Raw genomic sequence first — 26,575 nt, 5'->3', positions numbered from 1 at the left:
AACTTCTGCTATATGAGTTTCCTTTGTTCTGTATATGGAAAAAATGCCATCATGCTAACTGGTGGTCACAAGGAGTGCAAGGCAAGAAGAGCTGAGAGAGCACTCTCCCAACGCTGGCAGATCCCCAGCACCACATCTTGAACTTAACAAAAGTGCTGCATGGAAAACCTTGCATTTCCATAGCTTAACACTGTCTATGTTGAACACAAACATGACTCCAGTATCTAGAGTGGCCCATCTGTCCTCCTCTACTACCAGAAACGTTAAAAGAGGAATTCAGGTATTCAGCATTGGATGTCAGGATGACCTCTTCCTGCTCCTTTCCACTCTCCAGACAAATTTCTACCAATTGTTGGTTACCTTCCATTCTGACTGACCAAGAGAACTGTTATTTTAAATACGTAATCTTTGTATGTTATCGCATGCTAACTAGAGTCATAATTATATCTGAAAATCTATGCGAAAAGTCTGCAAACATACCTTCATCTGCTTGACTGTGTATCGCATTGTTCCAAATGGTCCATCTTTCATGAGCTTCTTCCCCACAACTTTAGCTCGGATCACTGCCATGAGAGAGTAAAATACAACAAATTATAAATAACTTTACAGTGAGATACAAAAACCATCATAAGATTTAGGCTACACCCTCCAATTCAAAAAAGCCATTTAGGTAACTTACTCTGGAAAATAAAACTCCAGTCCAACCTTCCTCTCAATTTATTCTAAAAATCTCACACACAACAGAGGCATGTAAAATGGGGTGCCAAAGAAAGTAGTTATTTACAGGAAATCCAGTTGTTTGTGAATACTGAGAACAAGCATTATATGTGTTGAAACCCCACTGAAACCTGAAAAACAGACTATGGCTGGGACCAAGGCAAGGTAAAATCTTTGCACCAAGCCAGTGGGATGAAATTTGTATTGAATGCCTTAATTCTCAACATGAAGAATGATGTTCCACGAGGCACCACTTTTGACCTGCAATATCAGTGCCCCATGCAGCTTTTGTTTCCCAATAACCACAAGAGCACACTGGAGCCAGGCCAGTCAGAAGCCACCTGGAGGACAAACTAGAGCTGATCCATCAATCTATACACTGAATCCAGCCTGACACTGGTATCTGCACTGTGCTACAGATGCACCACAGCAACACCAATTGAGACTCAGCCATTACAGATAAGGACCTGGAGGTGATGATGAAGGCTTCATCAAGAGTTTTCCTGATCTTATATTTTTTCACATATTCTACAAAAATTACTGTTCTATATATCCTCTTCTCAAAATAAATAAATAAATAAATAAATCTACAATCACTTGCTTGTTTTGGTAGTAAAGCAAAGCTTAGTAACAGCACATAAATTATTCAGCTAAAGCCCACTACTCTAGAACAATCATATCACATTATAAAAGCACCAGAAGTGGCTTTTTACAAGGGCTTAAGAAAGTGAGATTTGTCAAGACCAGTCCTGAGAAGTATAAGGATCGCCGTTAGAAAACCCTATACCCCAAAAGCCACTTAAACAAACAAAAAAAGGAAGTCAAAATTCCACTAATCAAGAAAAATGAAGACAAACTCACTCTGCTCCAATTTGAATTCTGTGCCTCAGCCAGATTTCTCAAATAAACTTTAAACTTTGTAAGACAGTCCCCTTCTGGCTTTGATTCAAAGGTCCAACAAAACTTTTGTTTATTGAGTGTCAAACTTCTTTCTTAATTTTTTTTCAAATTTCTATTATCCAATGGCAGTAAAGCATATGAATTTGTACAATTTTATTGATTCCACTATTTAAGAACTTGCTCAGACTTCAATTTACTCCCTTCTTCAACATTTCATAGCTGCACTGAAGCATGTCCTTCAGGACAGTAAATATGTTTAAAATAAATAGATTCTTCTATTTGTTTCCTCCAGCCACCACCACTAGCAAAGCTACAGAAACCAGATTGCTTAAGTCAATTAAAAATAACACAATTTCTTTAAAGCTTTGTGAATTCCAGGGCACTTCACTAATAATGGAGTCCATAGCAAAGGGTGTCAAAGGTCTTATCTTCATCTGTTGTATAGGTGACATACTGAAATTGAAAAAACTGGTGTTTGCCTGGCACATCTGAAATCAACAATGGAATCTCGTAACTAATTGACAATGACAACAAACATACTAAAAAGCAATTTTGCAAAACAATAGGGTTTCCAAACCAGAACACGATTAGCATCAGAGATGACAATCACGTTCCCAGTCGCTGACAAAACATGTAAAAATCCATTTTCTTCATGTACTTAGCTGCTAGCTTGGCAGCCCATTAACTCCCTGGTTAAAGTAGTGCAGCCGCTTCAGAAAGAAGACAGCTTCGATTTATGGACTAATCATCAGCTTCACTAAAGGACCAAAGATTCAGAATGTGCATCTTCACCTGCACATAACAGCATCCCAGTTTCAGCTAACACCACCCACCAGGGAGGTGAAAGGATCCGTGACTAGACAAAGAAATACTTGTCTCTTTAGATTATTACTCCCCAGTAAGGTTAGTAAGTAGAACCTTAGTGTGGGCTATTGCTTCAAGCTTTTAAGTAAATGGGTCAAGCCCTCTATGTCTCAGAGCTGTTGCCTTTATCATCCAAATGATAAACTTTCTAAGTAAGTTCCTTCCTCTGCCAAAAAGCCTGGAAGCAACAAGGAACCCACCCTGTATCATTTTTCCCATATTAAAGGAAAAGTCAGCCAAGGAGCAAAGGATGCTCCAGCTTAAGTCTACTTGCTGTATTTCGTGAGGCCGATTTCCTGCCCCTTATGGATCAGACACATCTGGGTAAATGGAGAGAAATGCTGGCCAGACAGGACTGCCCAGAGCTCCCAGCTGCAGATCTGCAGCCACGTGTCTCCCAGTTCTCATCTTTGCGCGTTCAGACTGCTGTTCACCAGTTACACTGCTGAGCTACTCTTTGCACCTGGTCAAAGGACATTGCTCCTAACTCAGCAGGAGCCACGCATACTTGCCAAAGGACTTGTTCACTCTCTGCAAAGCATTGGAAACTCAAAGTATTTCTGCTGCAAGTTTAGTCCCTGTTACGCTAAAGAAATCAACTCCTTAGATCTGGGGACTCCTATTGTTTCAACAGAATAAGGCACAAGGTGCCATGACTGCTCCCCTGAACTTCTTCCTTCTCCCTGAAGCTCTATTACAATCCTGCTGTTACTGATGGGAAACTTTATCCCACACAAGTGGTCACCAAAATAGCTGCATATTTTTAAACCACAATTCCTTTGATGTACTGCCTATAAAAATACTCCAAGATGAATGTTTCTCAGTACTTTGGGGTTTCAGGTCAGGTCACTTTGTGGGACTGGAGCAGTTGGCAAGGTCTCACGAGTGATTTGTAATTATTTATGAAAAGTTAAATTAGATGGGGATATAAATCTTGGTAAGATAAGCATGGCAGTCATACTGTGATTCAAAGAGGAGAAACCATACAGGCTGCTTCTCCAAAGTTGACACAATTAAAAAAATGAGGGGGAGAATGAACAGAGAGAAAGAAAACCGGATATTTAGATGATACTCCAAAAAACTGTCAGGAAAGTAACAACCTGCTGTGGTTGAGGATTCAAGGAACACATCTAACAATGTATCACCAATAGCCAATGTGTGCATCTTTTTTTCCCTCCTTTTAAATGTGAGCTGACTTAATACTTCAGAAAAACAGAGATGGCTCAGAATTGCCACAGGCCTAGCATAGTGCAAACAGCTCATAGTTTGTATTTCATTGGCATCTATATCATGGTTGAAGCTCTCTACATGTGCACATATACATGAACACACACAAAAATCATCTAAACACTTTTCCAAATGACACTGGGTAAGGCAAACAAATGAGAATGGGTACAGGATAAAAAGGCCCTACATGTGCTTTTACTTGTCCAAATGCATACCCATCCAAATCCACTCAAAGGCTCCTTAACTGTATCCCTTACTCTGTGGCCATTTTTTCAAAGATTCATAGGAAGAGTAAGTCCAAAGGTAAGATATGGAGCAGGAGAGACACCAGCTTCACAGCTGAGATAGCGGAGAGTGGCCTTTTTCTGAAGAAAGTATTGGACAATAACCGGTGAGGGGAGTGGACCCATGCAAAATTAAGACAAGCATTTGCCAGGCTGAGGAAACAATATGGTGAAAGGACTTGTATTTACAAAATCTTTTCATCTAGGCACCTACCAGCCACCACACATGTAGCAGCAGCAGCTTAGCGGCTCCTTTTCCCCTGTGCAAAAAGCAAAGGCACCAACTATCTTTCCATCCAAGCCTGTGTCCTTTATCGGGATCAGCCACTAGATGGTGACACTACCACAAATCTCACCTTCTGTCAACAAGAGGGCAGTGGTATGTGTGGAAGCTCACACCACGAATCCCAATTGTACATCCAACCACACCAAGAGAACCAGATGCTTTCTCTCAAGCTGGCTGGTTGTCATCCATGAACAGCAGCTTTAAGTGCAGGCATGCAGCCTTTAGAGACCAGGATTTGCTCCAAACCCATCTCCCTTGTGACCAATTATCATGAAAAGCTCAGGAGAGAAACATCTGCTACAATCTCATTATTGTTTCATGGATTTCTTTTTCTGGTGTGCAATATGAGTATTTTTAAGTGAGAAGTTTGGCTGAGACGTACGTTCATTGCACTTAAGTAAATTAAGGATGTGGAGAATTCTTGCTGTTTACTAATGAAGACATAGGGGAGAAGTTATTCTCCCCGCCCGTTCTTCAACATCAGCTACAGCCTGAGGCCACTGGCTACAGCAGGAGCTGGACTGCCAAACCAACCCCAACAGAATGGGGCACTTGGAAATGCCACCTCAACACTCAGTGTGGGACATGCCAAGGAGGAAGGCCGCCATTTTACCCATCCAAGGACCTGTGCCCACTCCCAAGAGCAAGTTACTGAGAACTTTTCCCCAAGCTTACTAGCAGCTCTCCCACTCGGCCTGTCTCACAAGAGCTCCTTACGGCGCTGTACATGCCATGGGGCTTCCATCACACAGGGCTATGGCCAGGGGTGTGTTTAAGACTTCCTAGCACCCCTAGCACCCTACTGAGGTATCAGTCAGCTGGCCAAGGCGGGATGCTCTCACACACAGATTTGCTAGCATTGTAGAAACGCTGATGGTGCTGCTTAAAGGATAGAATTGCTCTGTGCTTGTCTCGTGCTCTCCCTCTCTCACACAAGCTCGGTTCCTTTTCCCACACCCCGGCTGATCTGTTAGCAATCATTACCAACACTCTTGGCCTCCCTAATAACAGAGGGCCATAATTTCAAGTGGATTGTGTCCTTTGGACTGGAAGTCTGGCCCAGCTGTACGCAGCCTCTTGGGGACCTGTTAAATTGCCTGGTGGCTGCAGGCTTGCATGAGAAGCCAGCGGGTGGGGCTGTCTCTGGAAGAGGGACAGGAAAACACCCGCTCACCCGTTCCTCCACTTTTATGGCAAAGCAGAACAGAGGGGGAAATGCTGATGCCAGCAGGGGGTCACGAAAGGGCAAAAAACAGATACAAGTCCCCAGTCCGTCTGATCATTTGTCTGTACTGAAAGACGCATCCTCCCATGTAACCAAAACAGAATTATTTTACAAACTGGAGTATTGAATTTGAAGGCTTCTTGCAAAGACTGAGAAGGCTGAAAAAATACAACAGAGGAGCTTTCTCTTGCCTTGTTCCACCGTGACCTCCAGCCAAAGCCACAAGAGCAATGAAAGCCTCTTTTGCTTTGTCTTGGAACACGCCAAGGGCAGCAGTGCTGCTGGAAAGCATCACTGGAGAAGCTCATCACAAAACCAAAAAAAAAGAGGTAGTGAAGTAAGCAGTTTGCTGCTGGCTGCCTTCCTCTCATACCCCTCACCAGCTAGCTCCCAATTAACTTACTCAACTGACAGCCCAAATCTTGACCTTTTGGCTTTTCATCACACTCTGAGGAACACCGATCAAGAAAGAGCACCCTCTTAACACCAACCGCTTCTACCAGTCAGTAACAACAAAAAATAGCACAGTGGAAAGAACTTGTACTTCCATCAGTAACTACTAAGCTTGCTGGAACATTTTGACTGACATAAGTCTAAATAAAAACAGGAAGGGAAGACACCCAGGTATCTTTCCCTCCAATTTCTGACCAGAACTATTGGCCTTCAAACCACTTTTGGCCTTCGTCCTACAGATCAGAAAACTGTCCCTAACTGTGGCACTGCAAAGCTATTTGAAGCCTGCCCCAGAAAGCAGAAGGCAATTAAATGGGATCATCCAGGCCCAAGTTCTACTTGAACCAACTGATCATAAATGCAGTTGCTAAATAGTAAGCAGGTTTTTTTATTCCTTTCTATTCTACAGCTTTTCTTAGGCACTGAGAGCCTGTTTGCAGGACACACTGAAATTGCCTCACTTCCAACACCACAAAACAGGCATGATACATTCTTTCACACATGATCAATTGCATCAGACCTCCCATCACTTCAAAAAAAAAGATATAAACTGTTCTAGAAGGGTTTTCCCTATGTGGGAGAAGGCTAATCCTCCCAACAAGACCACACATTAAATATGCAAGGTTGCATCAAACAAGCAGAATTTGGGTTGTGCTTGGCATTTCTCCTGTAGCTTATTAACTGAACACAAATTTTGAGGTGGCATCACTTTTGAGGTAGCAAGCATTTCACTCCCTCTCTATATTGTGCATCTCACCCTATGGAAGCCCAAGCAGTACTGCCTTGGAAATACATCGTGAACAGAAAGAAAAGAGAGTCTTAAACAAGAAACTGAAAATTCTCTTCTAGATATTTCATTCTGGTTCCTACACGTGATTTGGTTGATGCTCAGCTGCCCAGCACTGCCCCTGCATCTAACTCCTCCTGTCAGTTCCCTCACTTTCATACACAGGTAGACTGTTTAGAGGACAGAGAGAAGACTGACAGGAGGAGGAAGAGAAGAGGGATCTAAAATGCATTTTCACCCATTTACAAGAACAGTCCTTAAAGTCTATGTGTAGATGGTACGTTTTGTGCCAAGCAAAACCAGCTTCAGGAAATACCTCTTACTAAAACACAAAGAAGCTGAAGGCAGAAAAAAAATAAATCTGTTGTTACTAGCTATTAGTACCTACTGAGTTCAGGAAAGCCAGGCGGGACCAAGAGATTATCTAGAACAGGCAGAGCATGACTAGTTGAGTCATAAGAGTTACATGCATCACTAAGTTAAACTCACAGCTTGCGTCAACAACACATTCTAGGTTTGCTACAGAAGTAAGCAAACAGAGCTGCTGCAGGCTGCAGAACAAGCGTGCCTACAGCTCTCAGGATCTTCTGACAAAATAAAAAGGAACCAAATCCACTCCTGTAAACTAGACATTTCTGTCTCCTTTTTGGCAGGCTTCTTTTTTTTTTTCCCAACTAAATATTTAACTAGTTGCTGACAGATGAATTCAGTCTAGAGTCAAAAGGCAGTAGTTGAGTATCAGAGTAAAGGAAGGATGAGCAATGCAAGTGGAAGAAGCAGGAGTGCCCCACAGAGCGCAGCAGAGCAGCACCTTCTCTTCTCTCTAAGGGATGTTCTCAGAAGAGAGCACATTGCCTTGTTTTGTGTCACTGACAACTAGCAAAGAACGAACTACTGTCAGTCAAGGTTGGCAGTATTGAAAGGAAACCAACAAAATGCACTTTCAGAGCCAACTTACAACAATGGATAGAAATAATATGCATGTGACTCAGCTGGTCAGGTAATGCCCCACTCAAACACCTTTTCCCTGTTCCTTTTGGTCTACGTAAGACTTCAAGAGTAAGATTTAACTTAGTCCTAACTTCTGGATCAAGCATTGTAGACATAGTACATACAAGACAAGGGGAAGCCAGGCTGAGACAAGTAAGGCTCTGGTTTCTCACAGCTCTTTGGAAGCATTCGAAGGAGCCACAGCTCTTAGTGTTCCACTCGGAGAATATGGCAGGGCTGAGGTGAGACCAATTAGGGGCAAATGGAAACCACATGCGATTTTAATGAAACAAGGAGCTGGAGTGCATGGCTTACTGCTGCAGGAGCATTTACTGCCTGAAAGGAATGTGCATCTGGCATTGATCGTTTCCCAACCCATCAAGTGAGCTGTAACATAGAAAGCAAATTGGAGCATATGAAGAGAGATGAATTGCCTGAAGAAGTACCGTTAGGGGAACAGCCTTTGCAAGAAGAAAATGTGTCCGCTGGCTGTGATTTAGTGATATGATTGCAAGTGAGGCTGATCAGACATTTCCACAGATCACAATCAGAAGAATAAACTACAAGCACAAGTGTTAGAGTGACTAAAATGGATTGTGTGGTACTTTAAAGAACCTAGGATCACAAAAATCCTGTTCTGAGTTACATGGAGCAGACTCTTACTCCCTGAAGGTCATAGGCACCACTTAAAGAATAAAGTACTGCTGACCATAAGCAAGGGCAACATAGAGTCCTCAAATGCAATGGCTGTTTCTGAAGGTGAATGATGTTGTTCTTACGTGTACCTCAGTCAGGTAGACAGTGAGGAGATTTGAAGCTGAAGAGACAGTGCAGATACACCCCTTTTCCCCATTTTTTTTCTTTTTTACTGCTTTTTTTTTTTTTGAAGAAGTTTCAGTTCTGCTAGGAAAGAAAAGTCCTCGGTCTGCGAAGCTGTAGATAAGTTGCTCTACTGGGATACGATTGTTCCTTTTGCAAGCTGTCGTGTTGCAGTTTGATATCCAGTTCTCAGAACAAAACCGCTATCTCCACCAAGCAGTCAAGAGACTGCTCAACAGACATCAGAAGGCAGCAGAGGGGGGAAAAGGATGCTCTCATCCAGCACTCAACTGTATATACAGTGAATGTCCAAGGCTTGCACCTGGTAGATGCTACTTTGCTTTTCATTTAACAGTGAGACCTTTCTAAAGCCAGATACGTAGAACTGGCATGTCTTTGCTTCTTTAGCATTAAGTCTCCTTTCTTTGATATGTGAAGTTAACAAGCTTAATCACTGTATTTTTCAAGGAGGCAGTAGAAAATTCTTGAGTCAAATCTGCTATTTATTAGTCTTCCTTAACACACCATGCTATCCACGAATGCACTGGGAGCTCCCATCCAAATGGGGTAACAGGAGGAAGAGGAGGAAGGAGAGTCCTGCAAAGAAGACCTTCTGAAAGCAGTTTTCTTCTGTGCATGAGAAATGGAGCAGCTCTGACAGCGCACGTAAACCTTTCAAAACGGGGAGTATCAAAAGCCACAGGCCTGGACACTCCCAGCCTCAGTGACTTACTTCAGAGGAGTCCTTCCTTCAGCACCTCGCCCGGCCGGGATGGGTGCCAGGCCCTGCGAGGAGGCTGCATGCTGCTGATCACTCCATTTTGCACGTAGGAGCTGGGGAGGAAGAACTGTTTGGGAACACATATAGATTTCAAGGGTACTGGGTGGACCTGCCAATTCCTTCCTGCATTGGAAAACTTGCATTGAACTGATAGAGTCAGCAGCTGTCCATGTCAAAGAGGTATACATATTTAACCAGGTCTGACCTATATGTGCTGCTCTGCTGTTCCTATTTGCACCAGACCCTACAGGACCTAGTAATAAGCCTGCCTGACACTGGAATTAAACCTGCATTCAAGCAATTTCTGCTGTCAGCAGCCAGTACCTTTGCCCACTGTCATGCTGTAACTTGTTCAGAAGCTGACAGCCTCTGTGGAGTGTCCACTGGAGATGATGTCCATGACAATTCTGGTTTATCATGATGCTTAAGGAACGTATTAATCACCCATTTTATTAAAGTCCATTATCTAACCGCAGTCACTAATACTATGGATTAAATTTCTGAGTTCAGCTACATTAAAAATTCCACCCTGAAGTCTCAGCACCATTTAAAGACCTAGGGCATAGCTCTCAGGACACTGGCCGGGCAAACTTCACACTGGCCAGCTCACCCACCTGGCCAGCATCCCATCAAGTACCCCACCCTAACTGTGTGCTTAAACATCAGCCTTCAGTTTCAACCATCAGAGGGACATCGAGGGCCAGAGTTACTCAGTGATGATTTGTTTTGTGAATAAGATTAAAAAAAAATAAATAGGAGACTGATATGAGAGGCTTATGAAAAGAGGTAATTAGAAGAGCTGGAAGTCCAAGAACATCTGTAAGCAACAAGCATTTACATGAATAATTATTGCACATTGTACATCCTCTGGCTTTGAAGGGGCAGGATTTTCCCAGTGCACAGACACAGAGCACTGGCAGCAGAAAGGATAGGCAGACACTGGCCAGCAACTTTTGTTCTTCAAGTGGTTTCCTCAGAAAATCCCTGACTGTCCTACTGACAGACTAGCTAAAGTTGCTCCTTAGAAACGGTGACATAGAGAAATGGTAATTTAGTTCTTTTATTACCCAAACTTTCTTCATCAAAAGGAATTTTCTTCAAAAGTTCATGTTCATGGACAGCCCAAAGGGCTCACTGCAGAATAGATGTCCAGAAGTTATGTACTGCCTTACTACCCTGACACTTATGTTCATCCTGGTGTTCCCAGTAAAATATTAATGCGATACGGCTCTTGGCTAGACTTCCTTAAGCAGAGAACGCACTGAATAGTTAGTAGTGCCTGCCCTACCACCAATTGTTCACTGTGGGATCTTTATTTGTTTTTACACAAATCCAAGACTAACCCATAGTGGTCTGTTCCTGGTCAGTATTGCTGATTGGTGCTTTTTATGTGGAAATGTTCAAGTCTGACCATAAAAACCTGATGGTGGTTTAATTAATGTTAACCTACCAGTTAACTAGCTCACCTGTACTACTGGAGTTTGAGAGCTTCATAAAGTATTCTTACCAAAATCTTCCATTTAAGTTTTAACTTGGGCAAGTTAGGCCTGCATTCTGGTATCAGTTCTTACGTGTTCTTGTCACTTTATTTTTTTTATTTTTTTTTTTAAGAAAAGCAAAATGCTTTATACAAGACATGGATGGTTAGTCATTAGATTTCAGCAAAGCCATGAACATGAGCTAACCTCCCAGGAGCCTGCTTTGCAGAGCTCGGGTGAAGCTCACAACCAGAGCACAGGTGTAAGCAAGTTTAAACATCTTGACAGGAAGGGCACTAACACAAATGTAAGGGGAAATGCCTCATCTCAGTCCTCTGACAGCAAGCAGCACAGCCACAAGCTTGTTTGTTCATTAATGCAGCAAACCCATAGAGAACTGCCCATTGCCGAGGGCTAAAACAAGTGAAGGGTGGGTAGATGTGTACTAAAGAGAATCCTCAGCATCCAGAAAAAGATAACCACAAAGCCCAGAGGACTAATGACCCAGGATCCCTCCCAACTTGAGAGGTAGCGTGTAAACTGATCAAAATCACCATCTCCTGCAGGGGAGGTTGTTCCTGTTAAATCATCAGGGACAGGACTGGAAGAATTGTTTCTGGAATGCTTTTTCCTGTCAGGAAATGTGGTTTTACTTAAGTCACAAATTTCTAAGAAAAGCATCAACTTCAGCAAAAATATTTATTTTTCTCCTCAGAAAAAAATGAAACCTATTTTCATCCTGAGTCAGCGTTTCTCTTTGATTTCTCTTGAAGTCTAAATGTTAATGTGACACCTCTTAACCCTTCAAAACATTAGTTTCAGATGCATCAGAATAATCTTTTTTTTTTTTTTCTGAAAATTCCATTCAGAAGATTTTAATATTTTCCTTTTCCCTTCCATTTCATTTTGAATGAACTTCCACCATTTCAAAACTCTGCAGAACAGAAATCCCAACCCTCTCCAGTGTGTGCCCAGATTCCTCTTTCGCTCTGTAAATCAGAGGTGACAACAACAAGCTCTAATGACAAAAGCAAGAGTAACTTTCATTTTCCACCCTCGTTTCTCAAAAGCACCAAGTAACAAATTCCTGCCAGTGGGAGCTGCAGGTGCCAGGAGCTGGCATCATTTCAGAAAGTAAACCTGTTCTTCCTTATCTCGAAGGGGATATAAGCTAAAATGGGCACCCAACATGAAAGTCCTTTAATTCGGTGCGCCAATAAAAGCCTGTCAACACCGTGGACTGTAAACGAATGCAGACTTACTAGAGCTGTCTTCAAAAAACGACTTAGGACACCACAAACAAGGTAATTTAACCTGCTCCTCGAGTAAAAGCACGGTGCTGCTGAGTGCTTGTTCTTTGAGATTGCAGGCAAGTCAGCTCTGACAAATGCCTTCCTCTTCTCTCTATGCTTTCTAGCCATTTCCAACATTTTGAAGCAGTATTGTTTGATTGCAGGCTGCTTCCTGAAGCTGCTTCCTTCAACTGCCTGCTGAACCCAGTGGGAATCCTGCCTCCAATTTCAGCCGGAGTGGGATCAGGCCCTACATAAGTAGCGGCGGAATCCCCAGACTTAGGAGCTGAACAGCTGCCTCTGCCCTTCCGAAAGAAAAGAGGAAAAGTTACTCCTGCAGCTGTTTTCCCCTAAGTGCCTTCACTCCGAACTGTAACAGGACTGGAGGGAGGGGGAGAAGGTGGAATTTTAATAACCCATTAAAAAGAAGTACGGGCCATTGCGCAGCAGCTCTTTCAGTTCGACTCAAGCAGGGTCACTGCTGCCAGGCTCAGACAGCCCTAAGGGCACGGGAAAAGTCGTATTCTTGTTTTCACATCTCATTCACTGAGTGGGTAACGAGGGGGAGGGAGGAATCAGCTTTGGGGTTAATTAGCACCATGAACAGACAGCTGCATTGTCATTAGAAGTTCAAGAAGTCATCAGGGTCATCACTGAACCGCAAGATGTACACACACGCACACGAGGCACACGTCTAAGCCTGGAGTTTTAGAAGCCTTGCTTGGCTCTGATTTTCCACTACTCCAAGGGAAACTCTTTGAGTTAAGAACACTGAACTGTTGTGGCTCTGAGGAGAAGCCAGAAGCACAAAGGCACTCCCCTTCTGAATGGTAGCTGTTCATCCCCTTTGGAGCTGCTTAATTTCGCACTTAATATACCAACTAAGAATACTTACATGGCTTTTTTCCCCTGAGAAAAATCAGAGGTCTAGCTTACCAAAGAGTAGTTTCAACTCTGCTTCCAGTATTCTGTGGGAAAAGCAGACAAAACCAGGGTACCGATGCACACAATTTCCTTCCACTGCTTCCTTCCACAAGCAAGGAAACAGAGGAAGTGCAAGTGCATATTAGCAAAACCAGAAATGATCATGTATAAAGAAAAATGAAAAGACAAAACCTCCAAAATGACAAGTACTACTATTAATAAGGTTTGGAGCAGTGCTGGCCTCGGAAAGTCACAATTTGGCTTAAAAACAAAAACAACAAATTATCTAACTATGCAAAACAGCCACAGATTACTTTCTCACTGCAGTTCACAGGAATGTTTTCTGGTAAGGGACATTAGTGAAAACGCATGAAGAAAAATAAAAGGATTCCCCTCCCACCTTCCAAAAGAGATTAGGAAGTAAGTAATACTTCAAACCTTGAGTAGTGAAAACATTACTGCTTCTACAGAAAGCAGACTGACATTGCCTGATCCTGTCGGCTGTCACTTTGCTGCCAATATATTCTAAAACCAAACTGGGGCTAAGACTAGTATCCCTAAAGTGAAACCTCACAAAAAATGTGGTTTTCCTTTTCTGGGTGAAAGGAACACAGATCCTGCTTGCTCGTGCTATTATATTGGCAGTCAAGTCTGATATATGTAGCTCATGAGTGTATGGTTCTATTTGGTGCTTGCTCTTTGCCAAGGGAAATTACTCCAGGAATATAGAAGCCAGATTGGATTTATTTATTTATTTATTAACCATGATAGCTCTGTTGATTCCAGTGTATGCTGGTTGTTCACATTCCCAAATTTCAGTACGTTCAGGAACATACAGCCATTGAAGGACCTCAGGTAGAGATGTTCTCAGGAGGAAAATATATATTACATATATATATATAAAATAAAAAGATATAGTCCAAAAATCACACTTCAGAGGAGAAATTACATTCATCAGCATTTCAGTTCTAATTTCCCACATTAGGGTGGCTATTGGAAGCTCTGATGGATTTCATCAATAAAGCAAACCCATCTGGGCTACATAGCTCTCCTTTAGAAACTCCTTGGAGCTCTTCCCCTCCTATCCACAACTCCGAATATTTTTTGGAACAAAAGCTGCCTTTTCTCTATTTGACTATGGTGTTAACCTGGCGGGGCTGCCTCATCGCACCACTGCAATAATCTTTCAATTTTCAATCTTTCACTGTGGTCAATCTTTCTTTGCTGGTCCACATGTGTGTTGGGGAATATATGCTGGAAGGAACCTTGCTGTGTATGGACTTTATGAGGGCTTGATGAGCGAATATGGAGCCTGCACAGAAACGTGACCCCCATCAGGTGTGCCACTACAACTACCACCCTAGGATCCTGTTCTGTCCACTCTCCTGTCCTTCCATCAAGGAGGCAGCCTAGTCAGAATACGTGCAGGCAATGTTGTCAAATTCAGAAGAGGGGAGCTTTGAACAGCACAAAGGACAAAGTTTACGTCAATGGTCCAAGCTACCATACTGCATAAAAGACAAACAGGAAAAGGTCTCAGTACAATTTCTGAGACTGGAGGAAAAGAAAGACCCAATGCTTTCCTTTATCCTACCTCTTCCAAAAGCTATTAGTTCTGGAGGAAATTGCTATGAGAGAAGGGCATTCAGAAACAAACATGAGATCTAGCACGGACAGGAAGGAACCTATTGGCTTGAAAACTTTCCGGTACTAGTGAAAGCTTTGTTTCCCATCCAGCCAAACACACAGGTGCTGCCTGCTTTTTTCAACCTACACCGTTTCTTCAACCAACTTAAACATAGCATGGGAAGAAAGGCCAGTAAGAACCTGCTTCCCAATTTGCTGTGCTGTTTTTCAAAGGAAGAGTCAATCTTTTGGAGAGGATGAGTGTCCTTGGGATCAAACGCAATTTGGTCCAACACAGCCTTAGCTCAAATAAAGCCCTTCCCTGCTGCTGGACACCTCAAGATAAGATAGTGTAAATGATAAAATGACCACATGACCTGCCTAAGAAAGTCTCAGCAGTTTCTCCATAACACTGTGAGCAGTTCTCATGATTTCACAGCTAGGGAATAAATGTGGAAAGCAGATGAGAATGACAAAAAAACCATCAGAGACCACATTATTATCTGATGAGCCATTCATCTGCCAGAGCACAGGCAACCGCGCCCTGCGGAGCACAGAACCCCATGTCTTCAGGGCTCTGAATCATGCAGCTCTAGCTGCCAGTGCCACTCCTGCAGACTCCTGTTAAGTCACACAGCAGAGAGGTGCAGGGCTCTGCAAACACAAGGACCTATAGCTCTAGCCTTATAGCCCCATTATTATTTGGTAAGCATCAGGAGACATCTCAGAACAAAATATGAATAAATACACGATTCCCATCCTGCAGGCCAAAAAGAAAAAGAACAAACCAGAATATGCTGGGAAACTCACATGGAAGGTAGATTTGACACTCATACTGATAACAAAATGCCTCCTCCAGAGTTAAATTATTAAATGTGTTTGAAGAGTTTTAGAAGGAACTTAAAACTGCAGGGTTTTTACTAACTACAAGGAACTAGGATGACAGCCACAGAAGAGACTATGAGAAAGTTGGGCTATCCCACATCAGGCTTCTGGGAGGGATATTGGTGTCAGCATCAGAAGTCCAGACTAGATGGATGGTGCATATGACCCTCGATCACAGGTGCTATTGCAGCATGCTTGTTCAAAAGCGAAGGTGTTAAAGGCAACCTACTGGTAAGGGTCACTGTCTGTTTGCCACCAGGTCTAGCCAAACTTCTCTTTGAACGGATAACATTCCATTAAAACCGTCCTGTCTTGTGCCACCTAGGAATTCTGTCTGATATTGTTGAATCCGCTATCTCTGGGCTGTTACACAGTGGGGGAAAAAGCAGGACAGCTGCTTAATTCTGTTGCAAATATAGTCTGTAGAGAAGATGGGAACAGACTTATTGAAGTCTCCTTTTTATCTTGATCCTCTGAGGAAATAACCAACTAAATCCTTAATCCCCTGACCCCTTGGGGGAAAAAAATAAGAAAAAAGGGACAGGGGCTGCTCTTCAAATTTAGAAAAGTAAAACAAAGGGCTCACAAACTCATCCTGCCCTAATCCCAGCAAAATCTTTGCAACACTGAGTCACCTGCATGTGAGCTGCAGCCCGTCTTCCTACACCTCTCTGGGGCTGGGGTTTTTGTCCTACTGGACACTAAGGGAGGGCCCTGTATTTTCTGGCTATTGAAGCACTTGCACGTGAGGGCTACTGAAGTGTCCCAGAGGAAACTTCATTGTTTTATTTCCTGTTGGACTGATCCTCTTCACCAGGGCACTTTAGGTACATGTTACTACAACTGCTGTACTTTTCCATGTAGCGTGGTCCCTCAACTAGCGTCTCCTGTTCCTTCTCCAACCTCTCTTCCTCACCCTCCCTTCTTCCCAAATACCAGAAACTGCTCAGTTTTTAGCTCTGGGCCATGTGCAGTTTATTATTTACTGGAGGAAACTGTTCACTTGGAAGCAGGGCTTTATATCCCAGCCCAGAGGTGAGCACGATAAACAGGGAGGCCACTTCAGTCCTGAAGGACTCCCCCCATTTTCCAACAGGAATCCAAAGCGGGGGACCCAGCAGCCCCACACTCGACAAGGGCTGGCCTACAGGCCGCTGCGTGCTGCCACCTCAAACCCCTTTAATCTGCAGCGTGTGTGTGCCGCCAGCCCGATGAAAGGCAGGCGGGATATTTATAGCGGTGTCAGACAAGGCAGGAAGTAGGAAACCGGGGCGGGTGTTTGGAAAGCGTATAAAGGGCTCAGAAAAGCACGGCCAGCCTGGAACACCTTCCCCAAGAGGACGCGGGGCTGAAGGAGAAGCGTCAGGGGAATAGCTGGTCTTGTTCAGACATCCTCCAGATCTCTCCTCCTCTACCTGTTGCCTCTCCAGCACCAGCTATTTCCTGTCTTTCAAAGTCAAGTGGAAGTTTTCCATTCTGAGGTTTTCCTGTCTTGGTACAAGCAAGCACTTTTTTCCCCTCCTCTAAGTATTTTAACTGTTTGGAGACCAAAAACCTGCTCGCTAGGGGAAGAGCTTCCTATTTACAGCTGACACCAGAAATTTGAGAGGGCTGATTAAACCCCAGAGGAGCAAGATTTTTTGCTTGTTCATGTATTCACTGAGCATGAGGGATTGAACTTGTTGTCTGAGCAAATGCTCCAGTGCTCTTCTATAGAAAATTAAGAGACTAACATAATGCCAGCAGGCCTCCCTGGGGGCTGCACTGCAGCAACACCCGACATGGAGAGAAACACTGAGAAAGGGAAACAGATGTTGAAGTCCCAGTGCTGTAATTACAATATAGCACAAGGGAATTAAAATTCATGTCTTTCAGCCCAGGCCAGCAGGAGCTTGGGTCAGTTTGAACATGGCCCTGTGGAATAGAAGTACTCCTGTTTCCAATGTGCTGTTGTAGGATTATTTTTTTTTTTAATGAATCACCAGGGAGCAAGAAATAATAATGTGTTACCTTCACACTGTTGCACCTGGTGCAGCTGTTGCTATCTGTGCAAGTGTTGTGCAAATGCAGTGCAATTTATATCCACTTTGCTGAAGTACCAGTGATCATGCAGGCCAGGAGAAACCCAGTCTTTTACATGTCAAAGTCAAAGAAGTAAGAAGCGAAAATTTTAACAGGGTCTTTTTTTATCCTTGGAACTTTTCATATACCTGTCTTTACCTCCCATATAAACCAGTTTCAAGTTCTTGAGAAACAGCAGGGCTACAATACCCATCTGTTACTAAAGTGGCTGCATAACTAAGGACAATGATTGTTTTTTGTGTGTATTTTTGTCAATAACCAATAGGTACTGCACAATGACAGCTCTGCCATTTGCATGCTCACCCAGCATCTCCTGTCTGCACAGAGTCAGGCTACTACTTCATGTATATGAAAAGTACTTTTAGACAACATATTGTGTTTGGCTTAATTTCATTTGCCTCTCCTGATGTGGAATCCACATCATTTTCAAGCTATACTGTATTTTCCTTATAAATTCCATGGGGGAATTAAAAAATAAATAAATAAATAAATAAAGCAAAACTACTTCTTGCACACACAGCCCTGCAATGTGCACTTCTTGAAGGGCTATTTGCAGGAACTGTGCATTCCTCTAAATGGAGGCTTTTCAAAGCCTGAGCCCTGATCACCAGTCAAAAACAAACATGCTACAGGCTGTTAGAGAACAATCAGTAGAATACTGTTGTTGTTTTGTTTTTTTTTTTTTATGAGTGTTGTACTGCCCATCTTTTTACTGAAGCCACAGTACCCATTTCACTTCCCTGGATGGCACAGATCCACCTTGGGCTTGCCCCAGTTTCAGGTAGGGTGGCCTATCACACATCCCAGCTAATGATTCTTCTTCACTTGACCAGCCTGTAACTAGTTCTTCAGCAACACTTCCATACAGCATCACTCCCTTCTCCAGTAACTCTTCTCTCATACTCCAGGACCATTCTTTGATGGGTCTTTGCAGCTTCTTTAGCTCCTAAATACCTTTCCCATTACAGGTTTCTGACTGAGCCTATTGGTGTCATCACCCTCTTCCCCACCCAGCAACAAAGCTGGACTTTCTCAGACCTGAGTCCACTGACACAGACCACCAGTCCTCCACTAGTCCAATCCAAGACTTTCCCCCCAGGCTGAAAACAGCCTCCCCAAGAACTGCTCTCTGCTGGTTCCCAGTGGATTTCAGTCCCCAGGATATCCCACATCAATTCCTTCCTTTCTTCAATAAAAAATGATATTCTACATCTCAAGCAAACTGCTGCTGGTATTTGATGAGGTCTGATGATGATTTTTGCTGATGCATCTCTCTGCTATTTATATTGTTTTATTGTCTGTATTCTGTTTCTAAGGGCTGAAATTGCCCTTTGGAAAGGTCTTGTATAAACATGAGCAGGAATTTGGACTATTCATAATCAACATTTGTTTTACCAGCACGAAACTCAAGAGACTTCTATCTTGTTTCCAAAAGGCTCACAGAATCGTTTTTAGCTGGCAGAAATGTTGAATAAATAGAATAATCAGGGTTGTGTAAAACAACATGCATTTTTATGTTATTAGACATTGTCAGCTAATCTACTAAATCTTCTCTCTGGTCACTCAAGGGAACTACTTCACATTACAGTAGAAGGTTAACTGCTTTTTTTAAATACAGTTTCAAGCACTTTGGTGTTTGTAGCATTCCTCTTGGAAACTTGAAACTGTCAACTCAACTCTGATAAAAGCCACTGAAATGCCGCTGAGACCAGTGGCACTACACCTGCTTTACTTAAATTATGATGCTGGTCCAGTGTTCTCTTTCCATATTGATAACTGAGCCAGATTTAGATCTGGTGTAAGAGGGTGTAAAACTATTTAACTCACCTTGGTCTCTTCTACCTCAGACCCAGTACCAGCCTAATGCTTTCAGACAGCAGAAATTTGAAATTCATATGCCTCATGTTTATTCACTCTCCCAGTAGACAAGCACAGGAATCAGGACATTGGTTAACACTTTTTCTAAGATATTCCAAAGCAAGTCCAGTTTAACTCGGGCTTTAAAGAAGCACTTACCCCGCTAAGGTGAAATAACACTGGTAGCAGTCACCAGTGGGCAGCACACAGACAACTTCAGTATGCTCCTTCTGGTACCGCTTTACAGGAAGACTTCTGGGTTTTAATAAAGCCCCAGCAGCATGTCTCCCTCCTCTGGGACTCAGGTACACAGGCACTTGAAGTACTTTCAAGTACATGAAAGAAGAGAGCCATACCCTGAAAGTCTAGAGTAATATGCAGCACATCCGAGCAAAAGCCTCCTCATCTTGAACAACAACAAAAACCTCATCACTAAAATGAAACTCAAGCACATGCATCCCAGACATTATTAGGACTGAAATGAGGCCCTCAGCTTGGTTTGGCTCAGAGCTGACAAGCACAGCATGCCTGGCCCTGCCTGCTAACTCACACCAAGCTGCCCTCTCAGGTTTACTAGCTCTCATGAACTTCCATCCGGAGCATACAGTGGGAGCTTCATTTAATGAGAAGACCTCCTGCACAGACCAAACGGGCTCCTTTTCTCAGTGATGCATGCTTGGTTGGGCTACATAAGAGCACCACATGGTACTGGAGCTGTGAGGAAAAAGAAATACAACCTCAGACAATACTGCTACAGGAAAAAAGTAAGTTTTCATCTTAGCTTTAACATCCAATTAAGGCAAAGGTGACTCACCAAGTGCTCCTACTAAAGACCCTTGGTCCCACCATGACTGTTAGCAGGATTACACTTGAGTGCAAAGATCCATTTCATCAGATACCAGTACGGTTGTTATATCTAAGAGACCCTGTAAGGCGAGGTCTTGGAAAATGTGAAGTCCACAGACAAAGCTGAGAATGAACCTGCTACCTTGTGCCTCTTCTATGGTCAAGTCCAAACATCCTGAATAACCAAAGCAGACCTTTCCCCATCCCAGGTGAAAACCTTTGCTAAGCTAAAAAATGCTAGCACTGCATGTAGCTGTACGTAATTTCATTCCCACCAGCCTGCTTCTTCCCAGGAACGTTAGAGGGGCATTACCAGGTAGGGAGCTCTCCAAAACAGGTGGGAAACCAGAGAAAATAAGAAATAAAAAAGCATCTTCATAAAGCAAGGAGCTCTAAGACCCAAGGTTAGAACATCTGGCTCTCTGCTGGCTCAGAGGTCTTGGTGGAGTTACTTCCTGCAGGAAATCTGGAGTAAGCACATGCAATGGTAACAAGACACCGAAGGAGCCTTATATAACATTCTGCACTACATCTTCCAAACAGTAATTCTCACCACATTTTTTTTTTTCAATAAATACATTTGGAGAAGTGACAAACTCCAGATCCCATAAGGTGATCTCTTTACTCTGAGAAAGCAGAGCAGGATTTGGCTGTACTTTAATTGTAAATATCCAATAAAAATAAAAAATAGCAACTTCTATTTCTACTTCATAGCACAATTCGGTTCAGAATGGTGATCTTTCTGTCAGAAGGCATGACCAGGCACAAGGAATGCCATTTCTCACCATGGACATGGGAATTTCATAAAAGTTAAACCAATCTCCTCAACTTCTTCCCATTTATAATGAAATTTACTTTAAAAAAAAAAAAGTTTACAGAGGGACTTCTCAGATCTCATGTTTCTAAAATGCCTTCAAGGGAAGTCCAGTCTAAAAATTAAACCACACCATTATTTCCCCAACAAAAGTACAATTTTTAAGTTGATATAGCACTCTTGCAACCATTATCGTGGCATGTAATCCATAAATTTGTTTGAAATTCATCTCAGCTCGAAGGATTTGTAGTAAAATTAATTGAAGTAGCTTTCTTTCAACCTTTAATTTAAACTCCTAAGTGGTAAATCCAAAACCTTATGTGTCTGCCTTAATGGATAAGGCAGCACATGTGACCTCACCAGAGTCCATACACACGCGCATCAAGGGAAAGACTTCATCTTTAAGATCTCATGTCTGATCAAATTGTTCTGCATATCCCTTCTAGTCTTCTATTAAAAAGGTGGAATGGTGAAGTCAAAAAAAAGCCATGAAAGAAAAAGGGCTGGTTTTCAATTAGGACCTTAGACTTTGGGCTACACAAACTTCTGATCTTCCTCCTCTCCTGACTCGTGCTTTTCTCCTATCACACCCCCAGTTGAAAGGAGGCTAGCCACTGCAGATGTTTGTAACTCAGCTCATGGCATGTCAGGATGGAGGGATGGATGGCTCCCCTCACACAGAGGGACTCTAAGAGCTTGTCTCCATCTCCCCAAAGCTTGCCAACTCCAACTTAACCAAGAGTAAGGAGAGGGGCGCCTCTTACAGGTACCCTTGCTGAAATAGACATTTCTTCCCCCAACCCAACCTATAGAAAAGAATGTTATTTCGGGCTCCTTTGAACTTAGGTAAGAGACAGCTCATAGTGCCACGGCTCTTTTCTGAAGTATATGCGCAAGATGAAAGGGAAATAGGTGTGGAGTGGACAAAGTACTTTCTTTATCGTTTGCAGATTGGTTTGTCAAAATCCAACCAGTGATTTCACATACTTTGCTTTTCCTTTTTTTTTGAAGGAGTGGTAGGGGGGAAATCCAGGCAGGAGGTGTTTTTCCAGACCTGTGAATGCAACACTCAGCAGCCAAGCTTAAAAGTTCCTGCTGCTCCTGCAAAAAAGGGACAAACAAGCCCTTTTCATGTCAGCTATGTCCAGCTGGAAATGTCACAGCTTTGTCACAATGGAACAAAGCATGCCTGGTGTCTGTTCTTTCAAAAGGTCTCTTAATTCAAACAAAAGAAAAATATTCACATCTGGAAGGGGTCGTAGGCAGGGGGTGGGAGGGGAGGAAGCAAAGTTCAGATGGCATGTCATAGCAGTTGCTGTTTGTCTAATTATTGTACTGCCTGTTCTGGCACTTATTGATCCAGTTAAAGAAAGAAAGCCAAGAGTTAAAAAAGCAAATTTTATTATTGACTGACCTCAAAGGGCCAGAGGAGACACACCTCTTCACTTTTGCTCGACTCATGGTGCGGAACACTCAAGCTGAGTGAAAAGACCCTTGTGACCAGTCTAGCAGGAGAGTCTCCTTTTTGATTTTTTAAAGGAAGAAAACAAAACTGTGGTGTATGTCCTCCAGGCTCGCTTTACAAAGCCACAACCTTCATGTCCACAGGACGTGCATCTCGCATGTGTTTTCCAATAGGTTTATTCGAGCATCTGTTTCTGCAAAGATTAAAACCTTCTAATGACTGCCGAGCTGGGAGGCTGCATCAGAACTGAGCTGGAGGATGATCAAAAATTAAATGTGTGGTGACGTGAGATTAAAGGGGAAGGGAATAAACTTGAGAGCAGGACTTCACTGGCTAGGCACGAAAGACCAACAGCGAGAGTTTACATTAGTGCTATGTTAGAATCCTTCTCCTTCAGCATTCAGCGCTTCTGGACGATGAAAAGCCTCTCCTAGGCTGCCACCTAGCTAGTTAATTTCTCGTATTGTTTCGGAGCTATTTTAAAAAGCTCTTCTGCTCCAGCCCTTACTGCACTGACTCCTCCCCTCGGAGCTGGTATTTTGTCAGGAGTTTCAAGAGCGGTAAAAACTCGCTGCCAAGTCCCTTTCTTCCCCTCGTCGTGTTTTATAACGCAGCGCGCGGTTTCGTCTGTCCCACGGCCACACCAGCACCCTGCCCTCAATTCCCATGGAGATGGTGAACTCCGCCACAGCCAGAAAGCCTTAGCGTGTTTTTTGCCATTAAAAAAAAAACAAAACACAACTTGACAGTGTTTGCTAAAAATCAGCCTGCAGGAGCATCACATTTTCCAGACAGTTCTAGCAAATTTAGCGCGTTCCAGATTTTGCTTCAGTCTTTCATACAGAACCACGGTCTTAACCCAACGTGCATGTAAGTCACCTTCCAGCTCAAGCTGCTCTTTCCCTGCATGCTTCTCTGCATTAGCAGGATGCCTGAAGGCACGACTACCCCCCTGGCATCAGCCTGAGAGCTGCCACATCCCCAGGCAAAGCCGAGGTATGAGATACAAGTAAAACTGCAGAGCAGAGAGCGGGGAGGTGACGGACATGACTTTGAACTCCATCAGAGGCAGAGCAATAAACAGGAAAACTTCACGCCCTGAAGTTTAGGAGCGCTGCCATGTGAAACTTTGCAGTTTGCTCTACTCCTAGACATTTACCCATCTGGCAGAAATACACTGGCATCAGGGTCTGTTCATAACAGCAACTTACTTAACACCAGCTTTCTTAAAACTGAACTGAAAACAGCCCCCAAGCTGCTCCAACATGACCTGAGCAGAGCAGGAAAGCAGACCTGCTCCTCAAACGCAGCAAATGAAGGCCACACGCTGTGTGCAGCTTCAGCTGTGCAAAAATGGTTTCCCAGCCTTACTTTCACTGCAAGGACAAGCTCCTGGCAGCGGCACGTCAGTGGCACGCTTGTTGATCCAGGCTAGAGAAGAGGCGGTAACAAGCAGAGCTTTGAACTGCTGAGTTTCCTGGAAGGATTCCCCAGTTTAAAGCTGTTTTATAAATATTTTCCAGGCTCCCATCAGCGAGGGAAGCTGAACCTGCAGTGGCTTTTTCTGGCACTCGGGAGCAGCCGCTCCTTAGAGACCAGACACGGATAACCACACACAGCCGCCGTTTTGGTACAGAGGAGTTAAAGGCAGGAGGGAGAATGATTTTCCTAGCAAGTTTGGCCAACTTTAAAGCCACTGGCAGGGCTTGTGATAACGGGTACCCTGCCACAGTGAGCACCGATGTCCTGTCGGACTCCCGTAGCGCCTACCGGGGGGGTTTCTTTGCAGACTCTGGCATCAGCAAGGAGTGGGTACCAGCACTGCGCAGCCCCCCAGCACCCTTCACACCACTCAAACCACCTGTGGAGGTGCCAGAAACCCTCACCCATGCACCCTGCTCGCCGGGTGCCCTGGGGACACCACCAATTCCTCTCGCATGCAGCCCCCAGGGCTCACCCCAACAGCTCCCCCCCGCCCCATTTCGAGCCCACCGCCCCATTTCGGGCCAGGGACTGAGCCCCGGGGCCTCGCCTCTCCCCCCAAAAACCCGAGGAGGCTCCGTCGGCGGCACTCACCGATGTCGGAGTTGCAGAAAGCATCCTGCGGGTGGATGGGGACGCAAGTGCAAGCCTCCACCACGGCGTCCTGCAGGCTCCAGCTGCAGAGAGCCAGGGCGAGGAAGCCGAGCCACGCCGTCATGATGCCCGCCGGGGCTCACCCCTTCGCTTGTGCGGAGCGAGAGGGCAGGAGCCTCCCTTTTGCTAGCAGCCTCCCTTTGCACGGTGCCCTTTTGCTCGCTGGGACGGTGCAAGCCCGAGAGCGCGGTGCAAGGCGAAGCAGCAGTGCAAGGAGATGCACGGGTGCAAGGCGATGCACGGGTGCAAGGCGATGCACGGGTGCTGCACGCTTGCTGCTTGCTGCTGCACACTCCTGCTGCTGCTGCTGCTGCTGCTGCTGCTCGGTGCACGGTGCACGACGCGGCGCGGTGCAGCGCGGCGCCGAGTTATAGCCGCTGCGCCGCCGGCCAATGGGAGCCCCCGCATTACCTCATCGGCGGGAGCGGCCGGCGGGACGGGGAGGGGCCGAGGGGCCGCCGCTTCAGCGCCTTATAGGGAATAGTGCGGGGCCGTTGGGGCGGGCGGTTACCTGCGCCGCTGGCCGCCCTGAGGGGAAGCCCGCCAAGTCGTCCCCGTCCCACAGAAACTTCGTTGTGCCCCATCCCTGGGTCTGCTGAGAGACCCCGGCAGTGCCAACACAGCTCTGGTCCCCTCTGCCCGGTTCTGGTCCCCTCTGCCCGGTTCTGGTCGCCTCCACCCGGCTCTGGTCCCCCCGACCCCTCTGGGGATTTGCCTCCCCTCAGGGTGGCAGCCCGGAGGGCGGGCAGAGGCGCCCCCGAAGCCCTCCGGGGTTTGCTTATAAAACTCGGGCTGTTGCCTCCCCTCGGCTGGTTATAAAGCGATTTTTTGGGTGAAAGGGGGTAGTACCCTAAAGGGCTACTCCCCGAAAACGCAAGGGGAGCACTGCGCGTTGCTGCTTTTCCCCTCTCAGCAGGCAGCGGGTGGAGGAGCAGGACGAGACCTTAGCCAGAATTTCATCTTCGTATTTTCATCCAATGCTCAAAAAAAAAAAAAAAAAAAAATCTCAAATGCTCCTTCTCCTGCCACCACCCACTCCCCTTCTCTTCCCCTCCTTGGGACTTTCAGTCAGTGACTTTCCAGTCGCCGGTCACATCTACCCAACATTTCATCTCAACGTGTATTTTAGCAGAGCGGCTTTAGCAGAATTTACAGAAAAGTCCCGTTTGTTTTGTTTTCCCTTATCCGCTTTCGGAACAGTAAATTTCTATCAGCTGTAGAAATGTAAATGTTATAGTAGAGCCGGGGCTGCGACGAAGGAGATTGCCAGCTGCAGGATACAGACATCCTCATTATCCTGCAGAGGGGACCGAGGGGCGATTAATCACGGTATCAAACCAGTATATATAATGTCAGAGTACTTTCCATGGGGTTTACAAGACTTAAGCATGTCTAGTTATAAATTATGCTGGTATTAAAGGCCGGGGACCAGCTGTCCTAAATTTCTAAATAGTCAGCTAAGTCTTTAGATTTACAATTCTTCTCCATCTGGGTGAAGCACAGCCTGCCTACACCTCTTCTTGAATCATGCCATCCCTATAAAAATTAAAACCTCCAGTCTTATGGAAACACAGGTCTTTATTTGGAGCATAGGTGTACAAAAGCGTCGAGATGGGTGTTGCTAGCAGTGATCAAGGTTGCAAAGCAATCGGAGGAAAATGCAGGTTCCTCTCCTCGCGGTGACACAGCCAACCTGTGTGGCAGCTTCATCTCGCCATGCTTCAAATCCCAATCCGTGTAATGGGGATAATGGTGATGGAGCTTCGCAGGAATGTCTGTTAGTGAGCACTGAAAAAAAATCAGGTGGTGCGGAGGTGATAATGGGTCATATAAGTAT

The 26,575-nt window shown here is 44.5% G+C and overlaps 2 protein-coding genes across 3 annotated transcripts in view; one reads left to right on the top strand and one right to left on the bottom strand.

Annotated features, from left to right (window-relative positions):
- TIMP3 (TIMP metallopeptidase inhibitor 3) overlaps nt 1–25,146 on the bottom strand; it is a 37,182-nt gene extending 12,036 nt beyond the window's left edge. Inside the window, exons 1-2 of the mRNA XM_084299858.1 lie at nt 24,679–25,146; nt 481–563 (exon numbers count right to left, since the gene is read on the bottom strand). Coding sequence (XP_084155984.1) covers nt 481–563; nt 24,679–24,802 — 207 coding nt within the window. The 5' untranslated portion in view covers nt 24,803–25,146. The remainder of the gene's footprint in view (nt 1–480; nt 564–24,678) is intronic.
- The window catches only part of SYN3 (synapsin III), a gene marked incomplete at both ends in the record, with an annotated part of 168,787 nt that overhangs the window by 60,582 nt on the left and 81,630 nt on the right, over nt 1–26,575 (top strand). The window lies entirely within an intron of this gene.

Source organism: Netta rufina (assembly GCF_964035555.1).
Source record: "Netta rufina genome assembly, chromosome: 1".
Taxonomy (NCBI): Eukaryota; Metazoa; Chordata; class Aves; order Anseriformes; family Anatidae; genus Netta; species Netta rufina.
The sequence above is the reverse complement of the archived record's forward strand: the minus strand, read 5'-3'. Positions and strand labels throughout refer to the sequence as shown.